The sequence below is a fragment of the Canis lupus genome, chromosome 1 (assembly GCF_048164855.1).
Source record: "Canis lupus baileyi chromosome 1, mCanLup2.hap1, whole genome shotgun sequence".
NCBI lineage: Eukaryota > Metazoa > Chordata > Mammalia > Carnivora > Canidae > Canis > Canis lupus.
The window spans coordinates 9,178,570-9,201,540 of record NC_132838.1 but is presented as its reverse complement, the minus strand read 5'-3'; the positions used below and the strand labels follow the sequence as shown (position 1 = coordinate 9,201,540).

Below are 22,971 nucleotides of genomic sequence, written 5' to 3'. Positions count from 1 at the left end.
TGCCTGTATATACTAAAAAGGAAAAATAGGTTGTGTGCTTTACTGTTTATTTTTCCTTCAAGATTTATTGGGTGTATTTCAAAGTTTTAAGCTAAAATCTGTCATCTCATTTAAACATGTTTCTTATCTGGGCTGTTTTAGTCCTCTAACACCGTAGAGCCCCAGGCAAAGAGAATTACTTGTTCTATTACAATTACAATTGTATTGTATCCAATTAGTATAATAAAAGATGTATGGTGTTCATACAATTTTAAAAATTGGTTTTATTTGTATTTTCTTAGATGATTTTGCTGCCGGTAAATTCTTATTGGAAGGCAGCTGAATAAAATATAAAAACTTTCAGAAGCATGCTAATTCTATTTTTGGATTTGTGCTGCATGTTAAATTTTAGCCCATTTTAAGTTTTAATAATGTAAAAGGTCAAATACTCAATGCAGTGCACTTTTTCGTGTCTGCACTAAATGCCACATTAATCTTAGTGTAATTAATGGGCTTACCCTGTATTTATTAAGCAAGAAAATAGGATTATTTCCCTCAGAACCCATGAACCTAGCAGAATAATAGATAAGAAACATAAATTTTGCGGCTGCTGCCCTGACTGAAAACAAGCTACACAAGCCCAAATAAATTCCTTTTTGGTTTAATTTTCTGGGATCCAAAATTAGAGTATAAATCCCTGTATCAATCACTGTAGTCCCATTATCGTCAACCTTAAGGATCAATATTTTACAAGGCAGGGTAGGTAATTGGATATTCACACCACTAGGCAGGTTATTACATACGATTATTATGTTAAATGACAAGCTCATTCAGGAACCGGATTGCATGCAAATTGGCTTTTATGTCTCTACAAATTTCTAAAATGTAAACACTAGCCATTCATCATATACTTAAATGGAAATTAGAACCAATGCTGGAGTCACACCAAGCTCGAGGTCAGGAGGTGCTGGTGGATAGATCCTGAGCTCCTTGGTCAGTCCTTGGCAGGAATGCCAAACTACAGTTTTATGGGCAGTTGACAGTGATCACTATTGTTAATCTCAATCACAAATGGTCAAAACCTAAGGAAATTTAGAAATTATGTAGACCTATAGTGGTCCCCGAATGAGACACATCAGCATCACCAGGGAGCTTGTTAGAAAGACAAATTCTTGGGCATTCCCCACCCTCCCAAGACCTACTGAATCAGAAAATCTAGGGGTGGGACCCAGGAGTGAGTGTTCAGCAAGCCCCTTGGGTCATTCTGAGGAATGGTTGAATTCCAGGCAATTTGGCCTCATTGTGTCCGGTTTTGTGAGTGACAAGAAGACACAATTATTGGACGGTGAAGTCAGAGACAGAGTGGCCAGATCTGGGGGTAGGGGGGGAAGAGAAACATGGGGATGGGAGGCGGGTGTAATTTCTCTCCTCTACTGAAGCTGCTGCAAACATGGCAATCAAGTCTGACATGCAAGACTGAAAGGGGGGAAAGGAGCTGGACCAGCTTTGCTCTGCAGCAAACCACAGGTGTCTTGGCACCCCCGAAAGCAAGGCAACCAGAAGATAAAAGGAAGGGAGGAACACCACTGGTCATGGTCACGGTCACACAGAATTACAAGTGGGGACAAGGAGAGAGGACAAGCCTTGCCTCTATTCACCCTCATGCATTCCATCTAGGATCTGAAACTCATCAAAGAAAAAGATTTAAATTAAAAATAATAATAATGCTTGATAGAGATAAGTGCTAAAATTAGTGCTGAAGCAATTAACTGGGGCTAGGAATAAAGTCTGACACATCTGCAATGTTAATGTGATTAGTGCTTCAACTGTTGGTTTTGTGTTTTGTTTTGTTTTGTTAAGATTATTTATTTTGGAGGGAGAGAGAGGGATGGATGGGGAAGAACAGAAGGAGAGGGAGAGAGAATCTCTGGCAGACTCCTGGTTGAGTGCAGAGCCTGATGGAGGGGCTCAATCCCATGACCCTGAGATCATGACCTGAGTGAAACCAAAAGCCAGACACTCAAGCTACTAAGCCATCCAGGTGCCCCCTGCAACTCTGTTTTTATACTAAGGTCATTCTTGGACTCAAGAATTAAGTTGCAGGAATTAATTGTTTAAATAAAAGCAAATATAAAAAATAAAATAAAATAAATAAAATAAAATATAAAATAAAAGCAAATGAAGTAACAGGCGACTGAAAACCTTACAATAATCACATTTTTCTTTATTCTATATAGATATAATTTAGGAGCAACTCTGAGATTTCTGATATTTTACAGTTAGTGACCTAAAAACTGAAATTTCATAGGGTTCAGTCTTTTTACCTAGACAGACAGATAAGCACATCCATGTAGAAAAAGATATAATTTGAGACTTTTCGTTATTTGGTTAAAATTTGTTTTGTTCTCATTATCTGTTTCATTGATTAAATATAATCTTCACAGCTGAAAATTTATCCAATTGTATTTTCTAGGCTACATTTTATATCCTCTAGGATCCATCAGAAATACTCATTTCTGTGAATATGATTGTTATCCGAAAATAAGACACTGTAACTTAGGAAGAGACAAAGAGGGGGGCCTGGGTAGTGTAATCGGTTAAGCATTGAACTCGGTTTCCACTCAGGTCATGATCTCAGGGTCCTGGGATTGAGCCCCTGACCCTGGCTCCACGCTCTTTGGGGACTTTGCTTGAGATTCCTTCTACCTCTCCCCCTCATGCTCTCTCTCTCTCTGTCTCTGTCTCACAAATAAATAGATCTTTTAAAAAAATAGAAGAGAAAAAGAATAAATCCGAATATATTAATTTTAATACCAGTTTTAGAAACAGATCAGACATCTTAAATCCTCCATTCAGTGATTTAAAAAAATAAAATAAAATAAAATAAAACATGAAACAAGCTCCTGAATCCATTAGGAGACATTCCCCAACCCCATTGCTCCTTGTTTGTGCTGCTGAAGAATCAAATTCCAGACGTTAAAGGCACATGGCATTGCCAGGGCCCTTTCCAAATCTGATGTATGGACATCAGAATGACAGCAGCTGCTCCTATATCTCTCTCTGCCAGTAGAATTTACCCTTTATATCTCATGTGCAATGTGTTCCTCTTCCAAAAAATAGGAACTGTGCATAATGAAAGTTGTGACCACACATATCATTATAAATAAACCCATTCCCCATGAGCAAACTAGTGGATTTACTACTCAGCCTTAAGCAGATTTGCAGGGGATGGATTCTGGTTTGTGACCAGACAGGTTGGAGATTTGTTATGTTGGGGCATCTTCCTCCATGATAATAAACATAAGCAACTCATGTGTATGGGAAATCTACAGGAGTAAGTGTCATGCCAAGAACTCCCCATGCATTGCCCTTTGGAAAATACTTACCACTTAGCGTCAGCCCTAAGGCAAATGTCATTCTCCCTGTTTGAAAAATGCAAAACCTGGTGGCCTTCGAATGACCGCCAGTTAAACCCAGATCTGTCTGTGTGCAGACTTTATGCTTGAGCTTAGAATTTGCTAACTCTAGAGGAGGTCACCTTTGGAGCTGTTGCTGTGGGACCTGTCCCTGAGCACTGAATGCCAGACAAGACAAAGAAGATGAGAAGGCCAGAGCTACATGGTCCAGCAGCGAGACAGCAGCAGGGTGGTATCTCATCAAAAGTTATAGCAATGTTGGGACACCTGGGTGGCTCAGTGGTTGAGTGTCTGCCTTTGACTCAGGGCGTGATCCCAGGGTCCTGGGATTGAGTCCCACATCAGGATGCCCACACAGAGCTTGCTTCTCCCTCTGCCTGTGTCTCTGCCTCTCTATGTGTATCTCTCATGAATAGATAAATAAATAATAAAGTAAAAAAAATAAAGTTACAGCAGTGTCTACCAGTAGGAACATGAAGAAAACCCCAAAGGGAAAATCTTCGGCCTTCAGGGCTTTCTTTACAGAGAACAGATTCTCACACGTTCCTTTCTGCCCAGGAAGTAGTAAGTAGACTTGCAACTTCAATACACACCAGAGGGTGTTCAAATTAAATTTAATGGTGTGATGTTTTAACTATTCTTGCATAATTCAAGTTGGTTTTTATTTCTGTGATTATAGAGTCTAGTCCATTTATTCCTCCTTCTCTCATGAAAGACGTTATACAGCTGGGGTAGCCATTCAGTGAACGTCTGGGTCTTCAACTGTTTCAAATGTCTATTCATTTTGAGTGTGATCCATCTTACTTTGTAAAAAAACTCATCGTTTACTTAAATAGGAAAAAGTAATAATAATTTTTAAAATGATCCTTTAGGCTCTTTGGCCCTAAAACCAATGGCTCCAGAACTTACCACAGTCAGTGCCATCTCAGTTAACTCAGGTTGCCATAACAAAAATACCATAGACTCAATGGCTGAAACAGGAGAAATCCATTTCCCCACAGTTCTGGAGGCTGGAGTCAGCATGGTCAGATTTGGGTGTTTTCCTGCCTTGTAAATGGCCCCCTTCTTGCTGTGTGCATCATGGCCTCTCCTCAAGTCTGTGGGGAGACAGAGGGAGAGAGAGAGACATCTCTTCCCCTTCTAAAGCCACCAATCCCATCTGATTAAGACCTAATCCTTATGATTTTATTCAATCTCAATTACATCCTAAGAGCCTTTCTTCCAAATCAACCACACTGAGGGTTTGGGTTTCAGCAAGTGAATTTGGGGGCTGCATATCAGGCCACAGCAGCCCTCTAACAGCTGCATTCAGCCCAGGACCCGAGACATCACATGCTGAATGCAAGAGAAGCTTCCATCACAGGATGCCAATGTCAGCATCCGGGGGAAACGCACTAGGTGCCCTGAAGTCAGTCATGAGTTCTAAATCTAGACTAAAACAAAGGCGTATGTAAGCTAAGAAAGCTTGCCAAAATGAGAATTCTGAAGTCTGGAGCATTTTTTCCAGAACTGAGAACTCAGAGTCCTCAGAGGAGACCCCAAACCAAACAAGCACCATACACACCCGTCCCCCACAAGTACCTACTGAGGACCCCCACTTCAAGCTGAGGACTTGTGAACTGTGAAGACCTCAGAACCTCCTGAATCATGAGATTCCACCATAATGCATGCATTCTGAGCCCGCGAACTGGCCGTTTTGCAGCTGTAGCTTTCCCAGAATCCCTGCAGTTGGCGGGACTACTTCCAATGCCGTTGTAGGGTGTCCTGAGACCCTTAAGTGGGAGGAAGGTGGGGGGATATGCCTGAGATGAGTGATCTTGTTAGTAGTAGATAGACTTGGATAGCCTTCTGTATCAGATAGGACTCAGGCAGAGAGGCAGAGCCAGGAGGAGAGATATATTAAGAGACATTGCAAAGAACTGGTTTATGTGATTGGGGCGGGGGGGCGGGGCTCGACAAGTCCAAAATTCAAGGCCAGGCCGTGGATAAGACCAGCTGGAGATCTAGGATGGAACTGGAAACCACAGTCCATGAGCAGAACTCCCTCACCAGGAAATTCGCAATACTGCTGTTAAGGGCTTTCAACTGATTTAACCAGGCCCACCCAGGTTATCTAGAATAATCTTCCTATCTATGGACTGTAAACATACCTACAAAATACCACAGAGCAACACTTGATTAGAGTTTTTTATTGAATAACAGGGCTGTAGCTTTGCCAGATTTCCACCTGGAAGAACAATCCCAGCCTACAAGCATTCTCTGTGCTTTGAGAGGGCTACCAGGTGCCACTGCAAAAACAAGCTACGTGAGGCCAAACTATTAAAAGCTCCATAGTCACCTCCTAAGGAAACACTGAAAAAGTCATAACCCTGGCATCTGGAGTAATCACTAGGAGTTACACAAGCCTCCAGTGTCACCAATGAAATCCAAGTGCTAATTCCTATCTGGCTTCCCTGCAGAAGACTAATGGAAGAGCTCAATGAAAGTGTGTATAAAAATACACTAAAAACAAAAGTTTTACACACCTATAAGGGAGTTTCTGGTTTTACATTGTTGGTGTTGGTATCAGAGAATGTATGTTATTTTGGAAGCAAGTAATGTTAGAAATAGGGCATTAGGCAACAGCATTTCACCAGGAGTAAACCCTCCAGTCTCTGCTCCTTTTGTTGGTTTCCACACATTTCTTAATTTTAACCTGTGTCACTCAATCTAGCCAACAGTTATCTTAGTTTTAGGATTATGACCATCTGTTTCAGCAAGTGTATTTCTCAATGGGTGAAGAGTATTCATGAAATGAAAAAGGCCTGGACAAAAGTATTTCATAGATATGGATATCCAAAGCATTTAAATGTTACTGCTTCTCATCAAACAAGCAAGCAGACCCTTATATTCTGTGATCCTGACTGTGAAAAAGTATGAATTGCTTCTTCCTCAGGACTCACTGCAACTTGCCCAAGATCCATATTTATTCCAGCACATATAACTGCAGAGACCGGATGGGATTTCTGGGAATGATATTCACCACCAGCTAGGAGCCTACACTAATCTCCACACTGACACCTCAAATCTCAAGTATCTAAATGAACACAAGTTATTATACTTTGTAGTTTCTGCTCGTAGGAAAATACATATAATTTAAAACATTTAAATATAATATATATTTTGGATATATGCAGACCTAATGAGTATTTCTAAGGTAGAGATTGTTGATAGAAAGCAGAAGGTAGGATAGAATGCATAATTATGCAAGACATTGATGAATTTTTCCCAAAAATGCACACCTCAATGCACACCAAGCAAGAATCGAGCTGCCTCTGCATGGATTAGCTGCATAGATTAACACAAAGAATGAAGATTAGGAGGGATGTTTAAACTTGAGTTTAGTGTTTTTATATCATATTTCTCTCCATGCAGATATTTAAAATTGTGCTAAGTTGTATATTTAAACATACAGATGCAATATGTAAACATCAGTGGAAACTATTATTATACTAAAAGGGCAAATCATTCAAAAGTTTATAAAGATCAGAATAACATAATCACTGGCATTGTCTTTGTTACATTTTCACATTTTAATCAATAGAAGCCTGTCAACCGTCCTGTGAAAATTACACCTACTAGTTAAAATGTTCTAGAATCATGAAGCAAGGCCATAATTGAATGTTATCAATAGGACAGAGCATGTAAAATTCTCACCTTGCTTCTCAACACCCCTGCGCCATACTGCCCGTGTGGGCCACATTTCTGTGCTTTCCGTCACACATTCCAGCAGTCAGCAGTGGGATGTTCTAAAATACACTGTGACTGCATCTTCTTGGTTCAGTTCAACTGGCTGTCACAGAGGAGAGGAAAAAAAAAAAAAAAACTATCTTAACAAAAGAACTCTGATAAAAGATATAGTCACCAATGAATCATCTCCCAAATGTTAACCATCACAGCTTGTAAGCTATTTACCCTGTAATCTCTTTATTTTCTGTCTTTAAAGTATCCTATTGTGGTATGGTAGTAGTCTTTTAGAGCAATTTTAAGGGGCAGCAAATCTTTGAGAACAATTTTCCATATTCAGAATTAAAACATGCTTCACTGTTTTTAACAAAGGCTCTAACAGGATAAAAGCTTCATTTGAAAACCACAGGAATCATTCATTTTCTCTGCTTTGTGTTTGTCCTAAAATAAATGTTTCTTTCTTCCTTGTGAAAACCAAATGAGCTCTCTGATTTTTTTTTCACATTCCATCTTTATATTTGACAGCATGCTATTGCTTTAAAAAAAAAATCATCAGAAGCAAAGACCCTCCCCATCAAAACAATAGCAGCAACAAAAATGTGTGTACCTTATTAAGAAATAACTCGGACAGTTCTCAGATGACTGGATTGTCTTTATTGGAAATTAATTTTCATTAACAATTATTTCAATCCTAAGAATTTGAGTGATAAGAGGGCCACTTATCTAATTTTCTATTCTCTAGCGAAAACAACATTGTCATATTCACTCTTTCTTTCTCATGTGTGATGGAATTTTTTCAGCTCACTCTAAGAAACTGTCCTTTTTGGTCACTATCATATAAATTATGTCATTCAGGCATGATGTGTCCTTCAGATAAGGGAAGATTTCACTGAAACTTAGCAGAGTCTTACTAAATAATGAGTCAGTATAAAATCCAACAAAAATTCAAAGGCACTACCTTAGCATGGGAATCATTACATATCACTATTTATTAGCATTGCCAAGAGCATGGAGTGTCAGAGATTTTACCTACCTGCAAGCTAGCAAGTCAGCCTGCCGCAGCATCACAGATCATGGCAGAAGATGGAAGACTCCTGAATCAGAGACTAAGGGTGTTTTATGACTCACAGAAACAGTATTAGCCAGAGTACCAGCATTTATGTTGGTTTCCTGAGTCCCAAATCTCACAGGGAGATGTAAAGAGGGTCAGGAGACACCTACACATGAAAGAGGTTGTGTTACTGGAGACGAACCACAGAAGTTTAGGGAACCCCAGTGTTTTATAATGGGCAATAAATAATACAGCCTGAACTTTGTCTCAGAGAGAGACATCTTTTTGGCACTGTAGATAAATAAACCTCTTCTTTCTTTCAGAAACAGACAGTATCTCCATTTGTATAGCTGTTTGCTGTACAAATATCCTTGAAAAGATAATCCAGAATAAAGGCCGTCAATGTCTCTGCTGCAAAACACTCAAAGATGCAAGAGCTCATGGAGAATTGTCTACCAACAAACTTTCACTGCACGGGTCTTCTTTCTTCATCAATTAGTCCACTTGTTAGGGTCAATGCATTACAATGAGCCAGAAATAATGATTTTCTTATTCTCATAGTTATACATTTTGGGGGCACGTGGGTGGCTCAGTCAGTTAAACGTCTGACTCTGGGTTTCAGGTCAGGGCATGATTGCCCTGTTGTGGGATCGAGCTCTGCGTCGGGCTCTGTGCTCAGTGCAGAGTCTGCTTCAGGTTCTCTTTCCCTCTCCCTCTCCCCCATGCTCTTGCTGTCTCTCTCTCAAAGAGATAAGGAAAATCTTTAAAAAATTTTTTTTTAAAAATAAAGAATACATTTGAGAATCACATTTCACTTTATTATTATTTACATTTTCATCTCAAAAAGGATTGTAATTTCCTCCATTAGACAGGACGAGGCTATATAATTATATTATTGTGATTCAACAGATAATTATTGACTATCTAGGATGTGCAAGGCAGTATGTGGGACATCTATACTTCTGTGTTCTACTCTGCACAAGGAGTGAGCTGCTGCATGCATTTTTCATAGTTTTACTCATTAATATTCACTGAGTACCTGCTGTGAGCTGGCATTTTACATGACTCCAAAGACACAAAGGTAAATAAGCTTCCTTTCCTCAAGTTTAGTATAAGCTCGTAGAGGAGACACAAAAATAGAGTAAGAGATGAGACAGACATATACAGGTGGTGCTAAGGAAGCACAGTAGAGTGGCTTCTGACTCAGGCAGCTGACATGTTGAGCAGGAATGGGTAAGCCTTCCTCGGTGGATTCTTAACCTAAAAATAGGAATTAACCCAATAAGAGATGAGTACAAATGACCAGAAGGGTGGGCATTCTAGTAGAGGAAGAAGCCTGTGGTTTAGAAAGCCTGCTCTCTTTGTGAATTTTCTATTAGAATGTTAGAGCCGAGGGTGTGAGGGAGAGACTAGGGAAATGGTGCTGGAGAGGGAAGGGCAGCTCACATCACAAACAGTCCCTGGGGGGTATTCCGATACATTTACACACATAGAGAAAAAGAGTGTAAGGGTAACAATTTGGTTAAAAGGAAGCCCTGGAGGATTTGTCTTGAAGCCATGTTGGTATGCAGAAACCATGTTTTTACATAGATTTTTATAGGAGAGGAGTGGAACTGATGAATTTTATACATGGCAGTTAATTAAAGAAGAGCCCCCAAAATCATACCCTTGTCATCCCATTGGGAATCTTAAGTACTAGGCTAGGAAGTTTGCATTTATCCCCCACCACCATCAAAAAAAAGTATGTAGGGGAGAGATCACCACACCTTCATAATCATTTTGGCAATTATTAGGTGACAGCATTGTCAGGAAGCCCAGTTGGGTGGCTAGAGCCATAAACCTGATGACAAATTCAAGGTAGAGGTAGTGAGCATGAAGGAGTTAAGTGGAGCTAAGAGGATTGAAGGAGGTAGAAGCAACAGGACTTGCTGACTGATGGAGGGGAGATGATGGAAAAGTAAGGAGACCACAGTGGCCCCCAGTGCTTCGACATGGGCTGTTAGGTTGATGGGTGCCATTCACTGAGTACAGAAGGGAAGGGAAACAGGGTGGAGAAGAAGGATTGGCTCAGCTTTGAAATATTGCTTCTCGGGCAGCCCGGGTGGCTCAGCAGTTTAGCGCTGCCTTCGGCCCAGGGCGTGATCCTGGAGACCCGGGATCGAGCCCCACATTGGGCTCCCAGCATGGAGCCTGCTTCTCTCTCTGTGTGTGTCTCTCATGAATAAATACATAGATAAATAAAATAAATAAGTAAAAAGAAATATTGCTTCTCAGTAATAGACAAGTTTTTGCTTCTCAATCATGCTCTCCTATTCAATGGGTGACATGCCGAGCTGGAGAGGCACAAAGGTTTTCTTCGTTCTAAAAGCCTCTGGTTCTCTGTCTCTGGGTGATAAGATGCTGCTCTCAGGTTTCAGGCTTTTGGGCTCACTCCACCAAGAATCCCAGAGAAACTCACCTCCCCCCACAACCCCGCTCCATTTTTTTTGGGGGGGGAATCTCTTCCATTTATCAGAACTTAATTGTTTAGCAAATTAAACAATATCCAGAAATGCATCTAAATAAAAGGCAAACAAACTGAAAGTGAACATAGTGTATTGGGATTGAGTCTATCCATTGGTGTAGTTACATTATCTTCACAACCCTGGGGTGGTCACTAGGATTATTCTCATTTTACAGATAAAGAGGAACTAAAGTTGAAGTTACAGGGTCAGAACTCAAAGTCAGGTCTATCAGGCCCCACATCGTGTTCTTCAACATTGTCCTGGGTTCCCCATACCATCTCGCTACCAAATTTCTAAAAGGGATGGTCCCATTTGCCATCTCGGTCCCATTCCTACAGCTGCCAGAACTGCTTACATTTTCTTTGTTGGAAGTCTGTTCAAGTCTTTTTTTTTTTTTTTTAAGATTTTATTTATTTATTTATTAGAGACACACAGAGAGAAAGAGAGAGAGAGAGAGGTAAAGATACAGGCAGAGGAAGAAGCAAGCTCCATGCAGGGAGCCCAATATGGGACTCGATCCCGGGTCTCCAGGATCATGTGAAGTCTGTAGGTCTGGCAGTATCAGCAGTACTGTGTCCCATCCCTGGACCGCCAGATGTTTCTTTCACAACTGGGAGGAAAATATTTCCTATGCATCCAAATTTATCTCTTCAATTTTCTTTCAAAGAATTACTAACTTCTAATTCTCTCCTGATTCAAGGAAGTAAAAGGGCCTAGTACTAATAACTTCATAGGGCCAAATTTATGTAATGCTAACACCCTGTTTATGGGGTACCTGCTAAATGTGATATCCCATGCTGGTCACCTTAGATACACCATCTCATTAAATGCTGTCAGGTGTCACGAGCTCATTTTATAGGTGATGATACTAAAGTTTGGAGTGGCTAAGGACCTGCCATGGTGCCCACAGCTGAGAGCTGACTGAGCCTGTGTTCAAACTAAACTTACCTGACTCCATAGCCACTCATGAGGGCTACTCATAATGACTTACAATTCAGCATAATTTTCTCAAAAATTACACAAATACTTAAAGGGAAATATTCTTACACTGTTGGTGGGAATGCAAACTGGGGCAGCCACTCTGGAAGACAGTATGAAGGTTCCTCAAAAAATTAAAAATAGAACTACCCTATGTCCCAGCAATTGCACTATTAGGTATTTATCCAAAGGACACATAGTGATTCAAAAGGGCACGTGCATCCCAATGTTTATAGCAGCAATGTCCATAATAGCTAAAATATGGAAAGAGCCTAGACAGATGAATGGATAAAGAATCTGTGATATATATATATATATATATCTGTGATATAATATATATATATATATATATATATATTACTCAACCATCAAAAAGAATGAAATCTTGCCATTTGCAATGACCTGGATGGAGCTAGAGGGTATTATGCTAAGTGAAATAAGTCCGTCAGAGAAAGACAATTATCATATGACCCCACTCGTGTGGAATTTAATAAACAAAACAGATGAACACAGAGAAAGAGAAGGAAAAATAAGATGAAAACAAGAGACAAACCATAAGAGACTCAACTTGAGGAAACAAACTGATGGTCGCTGGAGGGGAGGTGGGTGGAGGGATGGGGTAATTGGGTGATGGGCACGTGATGTGATGAGCACTGAGTGTTATATGCAACTGATCAATCGCTAAATTCTACCCCTGACACTAATAATACACTATGTGTTAATTAAATTGAATTTAAATTTTAAAAAATCAAAAAAACTACACATATACTTGAAAATATAATAAAGAAACAGGAGTATTGAAAACTTAAAAATGTAATAATGGCAAAACAAACCCTTTTCATCTTTGGTGCCAGCAGCTGGTTCTCTTCAATCTGTGTGAAAAATGCTATAAAAGAAAGTAAAAGGAGAAAAGGGAAAGGAAGGAATTCATTGGAAACAAGAGGATTCTACTTTCTCTAATGTCAGCATGCTCCGGGTACCTGCCCTGCATAACTCCATAGAACTCCTGCATGACACTGGCTGCTTGTCTCCACTGCCACGCTCTCCTCCCCTAAGAGATTCTTTCATCATCATTTCATTGGACTTATGTTTGGAATAAGCTGTCTGAAAAAGGAAAAAGATGTCTTTAAGTCAGATCATATATGCCTGAAGATCCAAAGTTGCAATCTTTGGACAACAGTGCTACCGACCTGAGCTACTCACATCTGCATCCAACCGAAGCAAAGCAAATAGGAAATGTTCTCCCTTTGGCCAGACTTGTCTTAAGTAACAATAAAATTGTCTTTTAAAATTTTTAGCAGGAACAATTTCTGACCCCTTCAGGCCGTGCCCCCACTGTGAATCCAGGCCGATCTGTTAGCTAACACATAATTGATAGCTAATGAAAGAGACTAGTGCCACCTTTCTTTTATTTATTTTTTTTTTTTTTGGCAGAGTCACATTAAGATTAAAGCTCCTGGGGATCCCTGGGTGGCTTGGCGGTTTAACACCTGCCTTCAGCCCAGGGCATGATCCTGGAGTCCCTGGATCGAGTTCCACATTGGGCTCCCTGTGTGGAGCCTGCTTCTCCCTCTGCCTGTGTCTCTGCCTCTCTCTCTCTCTCTCTCTCTCATGAATAAATTTAAAAAATCTTAAAAAAAATAAAATTAAATTAAAGCTCCACAAGGACTGAATGATGTCATGTTTTGAAAGAGTTAAATTCAGGATTTAATTCTTTTCATCTTGGTGTCAAGAAATGACAAATGACCCTTTAACTTCAACTGCTTTTGTACTTAGAAAAATCTCCCAACTCAAACTATTTTCTAAATATCTTTCTAGAAAGTGTTTTTTTATACTTATTTTTTTACTGACTCTTCAAAGTCTTTATTTTCATGTGTAGTGTAGATAAGAACATAAACTAATACATTTCTTCAAAGAACTAGCCCAATTTCCCAGTACCAGATTTTTTTTTTAACTTGATAGAATTGTAGAGACTTGCAGGTAGAGAGGCATAAAGAGGCAAACATAAACCTTTTCTGTCTTTGACTTAGCTAAGATTTAGAAAAATTTAATTTTTATACGATTTACCAATTTACATTGTTAGTGTTATTATTTATGTAAACATAAATGGTTTGCCTCAAAATATCCTTACACTATGGCAGCAGTGAACATAAAGGGAATTTATGTTCCCACTAACCAACTAACTAACACTAACCAACTCATTGTCATGATGTAATCCAAGAACAATCCAGATGGTTTATTGATCATAACTTTCAAAGAGTTACCATCCTGTCCAATTAAGTGATTGTTAAATATAAAAGCAAACAAATGATAAAAACTAATGTTTCTGATTTTCACAATTATGAAATGTAAGTCAAACATATAAAGAGATACAGACCCTTAGAAAAAAATAGTGAGTATCCAATTCTTACAGTTAAGTATTATGAAGCACAAAGCAGATTATCCTGTGCTCTTCTGAAAACCAAGATAACTGTGGAATTAAAGGGAAAAAAATTATGAGCCTTGCTTGGACCCTTGCCTCTAAGATTTGTTTTTGTTGTTTGCAAAACCATGCCCTTTTCTTTGACCATTTTGATACCCATAGGTAGAATTAACCTCCTGGGGTCAGTGAAGAGTTTTGAGCCAGGCAGCTTGAGTTCCAGGGTCCCTGTCTGTGTCCCTGAGAGCACTGATCCTACAGGGCTACCAGGTGGATTAAATAAATCAGCATTAAGTGAAGTGTCTCACGCTTCCTGGCACATTGTTAGTGCTCAATAAATTTTAATGATCAGAATCACCCAGAGCCTGGCACTCTGCTACTTGGTGTGTGATTATGCCCAACCCAAAGTCATTTGGTGAGTGTGAGGACCGGCCTTAAAAACTGTACTCTCCATCACTGCCCTGCTTTGCCTGTTTTGAGTGAAATTAGTGCAGGCAACACGACACTATAAAACGGTGAGTGTTCTAAATAGAAATTATTTGGTCTTTGACATTAGAACTTAATATGAAAAACAATTGATAAAAATATATTTTAATCTCCCATACAATGAGAGTAAAATAAAAATAATTCATTAACTGAAACTACAAGAGGTTAAGATGATGACTTTTGTTGCTGCTCATTGGGTACAATGATAACACTATGCCTAATAAGGATTGCTCAATCTGCCTAGAAAAGTAACTTGGAGTTTTTGCAGCAGTTTCTCATAAAACGTAAGAGATGTCAACAGAATTATTCCTTTGTCCTATACTCCTTGACTCCATTTTCATAAACCTTGGATCTCTTATTCTCTATTTATCTGGATATTTACACTACTAATACTGTGTTCTAATACAGACATGTTGCAATAACTACTCTCCAGGAAGTGCTACTAACAAGACAGTTGTCTAGGTTGCAGATTTCTAGGTTCTGAAATTGCTGTGCATACTTTATTCATTGTGTAATTCAGAATTTAGAATATTGAATTTAATTAAATGCTAACAAGTATTTCTGTAGAACTTTCTCAATGAGAATGAACCTCTCAACTCCCCAGCAAACCGGCTAGTCTGGTCTCAGTCTTATATATACATCAGTAGCAGCAGTTTTCAACTTTCCTATTGGACCTGGAGGAATACTGATTAGTTGGAGAAAATGGAGAAGAATTATAACAAAATCCTAGGTAGTGTGCATAAAACCAGAGGCATCTTTTTATCTTTGTAGTAGACTTCCATGAGAATTTTTTTTTTCTATCAGGGCTACATTTTATCCACCGAATGTGTTAGGATGCAAAAAGGGTTGAGAATAGCTACTCCACCATCCCGTTCAATGAGATTTTGAAACACACTTCTCATCCAATCACTTATTAAAATCGTTCAAAAGCTTCCTGTCACCTGTAGAAAAAATATCCAGTCTGTTGATCAGGATATAACTGTCCATGACGTGTCCCCTCTCCACCTCTCAGTCTCATCTGCTACCACTCGCCATTTGGATTTTTTATATTCACTATTGGCACAATGAGGGTCATAATTCGTAATGGTAAGATGTAAGGAGTTTGAAAGCCATGATGATTTGGCATTGTGTTCTTATACTCACAAAGGAGATATTTACAAATATAAGAAGACAAAAATTCCATTTGTGATTATTGGAATGTTGCCCAGATCTCTGAAAAATCAGCCCAATCAGTCATTAGAAGGAAAAGCTTTAGGCAAACTTCTACAGAGAATGAGATTAAAAATCAGATCTTTATACATACAGATGGCCAACAGACACATGAAAAGATGTTCAACATCACTCATCATCAGAGAAATGTAAGTCAAAACCACGATGAGATATCACCTCACACCTGTCAGAATGGCTAAAATCAACAACACAAGGAACAACAGGTGTTGGTGAAAATATGGAGAAAAAGGAACCCTCTTGCACTATTGATGGGAAGGCAAATCAGTACACCTACTATGTAAAACACTATGGAGGTTCCTCAGCAAGTTAAAAATAGAGTTATTCTATAATCCAGCAATTGCCCTCCTGGGAATTTACCCGAAGTGTACAAAAATACTCATTCAAAGGGAGTGCACTCTGTTTATAGCAGCATTATCCACAATAGCCAAATTATGGAAACAGCCCAAATGTCCGTCAACTTATAAATAAAGAAGATGATGTAATGGTACATTACTCAGCCATAAAAAAGGATGAAATGTCACCATTTGCAATGACATGGATGGAGCTAGAGAGTATGATGCAAAACAAAAAAAAGTCAAAAACAAATACTATAGGATTTCACACATATGTGGAATTTAAGAAACAAATAAATGAACAAAGGAGGAAAAAAGAGAGAGACCAAACAAGAAACAGAATCTTAGCCGTAGAGAACAAACCTACAGTTACCAGAAGGGAGGTGGGTGGGGGACACAGGTTAAATAGGGGATGGGGATTAAAGAGGGCACTTGTGATGTTGTAGGGAAGGGTGGAATCACTGTATTGTACACCTGAAACTGATATTATATTGTGTGCTATTTAGAATTTAAGTAAAAACTTTAAAAATATAAATAAAAACCGAGTATTTGTCAGGCACTAAGCAAATTTAATTTTTAAGATTTTATTTGTTTATTCATGAGAGACACAGAGAGAGGCAGAGAGAAGTAGGAAGCCCAACGTAGGACTCGATCCCAGGACTCCAGGATCAGGACCTGGGCCCAAGGGAGGCACTCAATCACAGAGCCACCCAGGCATCTGACAAAATTTTTGACACGTATGCCCTAACTCATTTCAGAAGTCCTCAGAGCAAATGCAAGCTTAACCTTGTATCTATGGCAGAATAAAGCTGTGCTACACTATATGAAAACCTGATAGGAAATTTGAAACAGCTTCATTAACATTCCTCATATTTAGTCTAAGCATGTTGCAAACTTCCTCCTAGGTAAACTGATGTGACATTCAGTAAATTTCTCTGTAACGTATCTGTTGTAACTCAAATCTCTAAGTATATATTGTATAGGGAAGTCTCATTGCTATGACAAAGTGGGTTTTTTTTGCATTAGTTTAAATTTTTTAGGGAAGAATTATAGCAAATAAAATTTTCCACTCTTTCCCTAAGACATCATCTGAGGGACAGTCAGCCGATACATATTCTTGTTATTGATCTGTAGATTAATGTGACTTTTCAGTAAATTTGTTAAAATACCTCAGACTGTAGTTCTGGAGATCTCTACCTGAACTGGAGTATTCTACTTCATGATCTTAAATAGTCCCTTGATTGTTTAAACTGTCTGCAAATCATATGTTCAAAATGAAAACAAAGATATATCTATATATCGTTTTTATTAACATCATATTTAAAATGTTATAACTGAATCTTTAAAAATAACAATGAAATATTTACAATTGAATAACTAAATACTTGAATTTTTCATTACATAATATTTCCCCATTCCTCATTGATCAACATTAATGAATTTTCATTCTAGGGATTCTCTACACCTCATACTATATTTCAACTTAGATTATTACATTTTGATATTTACTGTTTTATTGGTTGCCATAGAGTACTTCTAAACCCCACCATTACTCAGATGAATTCTGCTAACAGTGAAGAGTTCAGCTAAGTTTTGCAAAGAGATCACAATTGTAGAAAATTAACATTCCAGTAGATAAGTAGAACACAAGAGAAATGAAATGCAAGGGAATAAATGGATCCTACATCAACCAGAATAATAGATCTAAGACTATTTTAATTCTAGAAATAGGTAATAAAAATGTAATTCTGTATGAATCAGGTCAGACCATCTTTAAGGCAAATTAAAGTATTATAAACTATATTATGTCTGATTTTTTTACTGTTAGAATGTTGCTGCTAACCCAACAGGCTGGGTACTATATAACATTAAATAATATGCATTTCCCCACTCAAAAACTTCTGATTTTTAAAGATATGCATAAAAAATATTTAGACGTCCACTTATGAAGTAAGCAAAAAAGACCCATATTTTGGGGACTGACAGTGCCATTATTAATAACAATAAATGTACAAATGTATATTTTAAAAAGGAAGGAAAGTAAAAGGAGTAGAAAAACTTTTGCAAATTAGAGTAGTAGAATTTTTTATTACTTAGTAAACCTGGAAGATAAGATGTAGCCAATCTCAAATCTCCACAAGGTGAAGCAACAAAAAAGAGTGGAAATAGAACAGATTGGAGAATTATAAGATCTTTCCAGCACTGGAACACATAAAGAAAGATGATTTGGGAAAGAGCACAGGTGGTAGGAGAGAAAGTACACTCTTGGGCAGCTCCGATGGCTCAGCAGTTTGGCGCCTGCCTTTCGCCCAGGGTGTGACCCTGGAGTCCTGGGAACTAGCCTCGCATTGGGCTTCCTGCATGAAGCCTGCTTCTCCCTCTGCCTGTGTCTCTGTCTCTCTCTGTGTCTTTCATGAATAAATAAATAAAATCTTAAAAAGAAAAGAAAAGAAAGAAAAGAAAGAAAAGAAAAGAAAAGAAAAGAAAAGAAAAGAAAAGAAAAGAAAAGAAAAGAAAAGAAAGAAAAAGAAAAGAAAAGAAAGTGCACTCTTAGGGTAGTATAGTTTTTTTCTTTTTTGCAATTTTATTTTTTTTATTAGATTCAGTTTGCCAACACACAGTATAACACCCAGTGCTCATCTCATCATGTGCCCTCCTTCATGCCTGTCACCCAGTCACTCCATCCTCCCACCTCCTTCCCTTCCAGTGACCCTTTATTTCCCAGAGTTGAAGTCTTTCATGGTTTATCTTCCTCTCTAATTATTCCCCACTCAGTTTCTCCCACTTCCCTTATGATCCCTTTCACTATTTCTTATATTCCACATGTGAGTGAAACCATATGATGATTGTCTTTCTGCAACTGACTTATTTCATTCAGCGTAATATTAGGGTCGGATACTAACACCAATGCCGTACACTCTTATACTAAGTTATTACTATTAATTAATCTAAAACATGATTCTATTCATAGAAACTATTTTGATTGCCATTATACACTTGAGGAATCAATGGGACAGAGCAGTAATATCTTTGCAGTTGTCACCTTGCTAATGAGGAATGGAGCTGGGACCCGAACCAGAGCAAAGCTAACACTACAAACTATCACATAATACAAGCCTCTTTAATTTAGGGTGTGAACAAAGAGAGATTCCCAATAAATCAAAGAGCTGAAGACAACATAAAAAATTTATGAAAATATATATAAAACAACTTATAAGAAAATATTTTAATAATTCTGTGACAAGGGAAGACATATTACCAAGACACAAAACTCAGAAAGCACAAAGCCAGATTTGGCTTCAAAAAAATGAAACATTCAAAAAAAAAAAAAAATCCTTCATGTTGCAAAAGGAAATTAACTAAACAACAAGGTGCAATTTTTCAACTTGGAAACATCCTTCAACTTGAAAAAAAAAAGTAAAAGTCTAATAATATCCAGATCTATCTCATGTTAAGAAAATACTTTTCTACCCTCTGTGTGGAAATGTAAATGAGTGCAATGCAAATTGACAGTTTATTTCAGAAATTTAATGGCATAAACCAACTATTAAATATTTAAATTCTTTTTTTGGCAATGTGAAGGGTGAGAAATTACATGTGATACTGAATCATTTTATGTAATCTTAAACCAAATTACATAACTTTACTAACAAGTACAAACACCTCCTAGAGAAGAAGTAAAGATATAATATTCCCAGGAAAGGAGAAAGTGTCACATCCCTCATCTTAACATCTCCTGATCCATTTTACTTCGGATACTTTGCTCTGCACTGAACAGTGTTCCCCCAAAATTTACAGATTGGAGCCATGCCCCCAGATGTGAGTGTATTTGGAAATAGGGCTTCTCAGGTGGTCATTAAGGTTCAATGAGGTCATAAGCATGGGACCCTGATCCAACTGGATTGGTTTCCTCAAGAGAAGAGGAAGACACCCCCTGGTAAGAGAAGAGCCCATGTCGGGACACGGGGAGAGAGCAGCCACCTGCAGGCCAAGGGGAGAGTCCTCCCCAGAAATCAACCCCGCTGGCACCCTGATCTAGGACTTCCGGCCTCCAGAACTGTGAACACTTAAATTTCTGTTGTGTAAGCCCCCCAGGCGGGGGTCCTGTGTTACATCAGCCTGAGGTGGTGAAGATAGGGCTTTAGTTGTTTTGTTCTTTGACGGCAGCCTTTTGAGGTACTTCAATCACGTGAACACTGATATTTCTTCTCCGAAGCTTTGCTGTATCCTCAACTAAACAGAGGTTTCAGTGAAACGCCAGGACACCTGCACCCCGATGTTTCTAGCAGCAATGTCCACAATAGCCAAACTGGAAGGAGCCTCGGTGTCCAGTGAAAGATGAATGGATAAGGAAGATGTGGTTTATGTATACAATGGAATATTACTCAGCCATTAGAAATGACAAATACCCACCATTTGCTTCGATGTGGATGGACCTGGAGGGTATTATGCTGAGTGAAATAAGTCAATCGGAGAAGAACAAACATTATATGGTCTCATTCATTTGGGGAATATAAAAAAATAGTGAAAGGGAATAAAGAGGAAAGGAGAAAAAAAAATGAGTGGGAAATATCAGAGAGGGAGACAGAACATGAGAGACTCCTAACTCTGGGAAACAAACAAGGGGGGGTAGAAAGGGAGGTGGGGGGGAAGGGGTGACTGGGTGATGGGCACTGATGGGGACACTTGATGGGATGAGTACTGGGTGTTATGCTATATGTTGGCAAATTGAACTCCAATAAAAAATATAAATAAATAAATAAATAAATAAATAAATAAATAAATAAATAAATAATTCTGTGAGGAAGCACAGAGGCCAGCGGTGGCGTCCAGGGCCTGGGGGCTAGGGGTGATGGACAGATGTGAGTCACGCATACACACTTCTACTTAGAAGAAGAATACGTTCTGAGGGTCCAATGGACAGCTTGGTGACTACAGTTGATAATATGGTTTGTATACCTGAAAGGGGCTGAGAGTAGATCTTGAGCATTCTCACCGCACGCACAACCAAGGAGCAAACTCTAGAAGGTGAGGGATGTGTTACATAGCCTAATGGTCACTCCACAATGTACGTGAACAGCAAATCATCACCTCATCCCCTTGGAATATGTACAATTACATTTCTCAAATATACCTCAATTTTTAAAAAGAAAAGGTAAAAAAATTAATAAAAGCAGAAAAATCCATGTGTCCAAATAAAAAAATTAGAGACAACAAAATATGAGAGAGAGAGAGATCGAGAGAGTTCTGTGAGGAAATGTAGCAAGATGTTGGCAAGGCTTTGGCTTCAGTTTCCAGATTTAGATCTGACTCTGCTCCTCCACCTGTCAGCTTCCAAGTTGTTAAACACCTCTAGGCTTCAATTTTGTTTTTCCCACAGAGAGAATGAGGATATGCAATTTCACCTTATAGAACTGATAGGACTTTTTGAAATTATATTTCTACTCTATTTAGCATAGAGTCCACATGAAATATGCGCTCAGTGATCAGTGGTTATTATACTCATGGCTTTTGCAAATCACTTTCTTTATGGGTTGGAACCCATGATCTTTATTCCCCCTTGATTCAAATGTCCTGAGCCTGAGCCTCAGTATCCCCAGCAGATCTATTCAAGGGTCATGAAGAGGCGCCTCGGTGGCTCAGTCAGTTAAGCGTCTGCCTCCTGCTCAGGTCTTGATCCCAGGCTCCATGGGGAGCCTGCCTCTCCCTCTCCCTTTGCTGCTCCCCCCTACTTGTGCACTCTCTCTCAAATAAATGAATAAAACCTAAAAAAAAAAAAAAAAAAAAAAAAGTCATGAAGCTACTGGAACTCTGGAGTCTCCATAGGAGTTTCAGAAGCACCTGCTAGGAGAGCATACAGATTAAACGAAAACATAGTCCGGTTTGCACTGTAATTAGAATAAATTGAGTAAAATTCAAATGCAGATTACAGAAGAGATGTTGCCAATGAGTCCCTGGCCTTTCTAAGCATAACTAGCATGTGGTAAGTCCTTACTGAGACACTGTGGACAGCTCCGGGCCACTCGCACCTCTAGGCTGTCTCCACTTCTGCTGCAGGCCACATAAGCGTGCAAGTATTAGACGCCCCCGGGGCCCCCTTCCACCATGAGTTGAAACCCTTGTACAGGACGACAGCATCTCCTCTGTGTCCACTCGGGCCTGATGCTCATTGATGCCTTTGCTCCAGGCTGCCTTACCTGGGGTTTTTTCTTGCCTTAAAAAAAAAAAAAAAAAACAAATATATATATATATATATATGATTTAAACAGACAACACTCTTCCCTCCTCCAGATCCCAACAAACTAATAAAACATACATTCACATCAAGTGCCCATTATTTCTTACGAATTACTAAGCAGGTGTGTTATTCTTTGAGGCCCTCTGAGTTCCTAGAGAAACAATTTTCTTTATATTTTATGTAAAGAATGCACGTGTGTTTGTGAACACAGAAACCCTCAGGTGGCAGAAAGGGAACAAGCAGTGCAAAGTGTCCAGACCCTGGTGATCTTCTTAATTCCTCAGGAGGGGGAGGGCATGGATGAGGCGCCGTCCTGTTGTTCCGCCAGCTGTGACGGGACTCTGGTCGGGCCTCTGGATCTGGTTGTCACTCTCCACTGCACCTGTCTTCCCTCCAGCTCTTGACCCATCTGACTTTCAGGATGCGGCAGGCAAGATTTCCTTTGGTGGCCAGGGTGACATCGCCTGCCTTGTCCTGGGGCACCCACATTTCTGGAATGGGGAAGAGTCGTATGATTTTGTTGGAATAAGCAAATCTCCATGTCTCGAGATCCAGTATATTCCTTTCCGTATGGAATGGAAATGTGTCCTTCAGTCTGGGAGGTTGCCCACA

At 39.1% G+C, this 22,971-nt stretch overlaps 1 protein-coding gene across 3 annotated transcripts in view; it reads left to right on the top strand.

Annotated features, from left to right (window-relative positions):
- The window catches only part of DOK6 (docking protein 6), a 369,524-nt gene that overhangs the window by 334,921 nt on the left and 11,632 nt on the right, over positions 1–22,971 (top strand). For 2 of the 3 annotated variants that reach the window (XM_072820617.1, XM_072820624.1), the window contains one exon: positions 8,496–8,886. The exons of the other annotated variant lie outside the window; for it this stretch is intronic. In XM_072820617.1, the coding sequence (XP_072676718.1) occupies positions 8,496–8,671 (176 nt within the window). In that variant the 3' untranslated portion in view covers positions 8,672–8,886. Of the gene's footprint in view, positions 1–8,495; positions 8,887–22,971 lie in introns of those variants that run through there. 3 annotated transcript variants of the gene reach the window in all.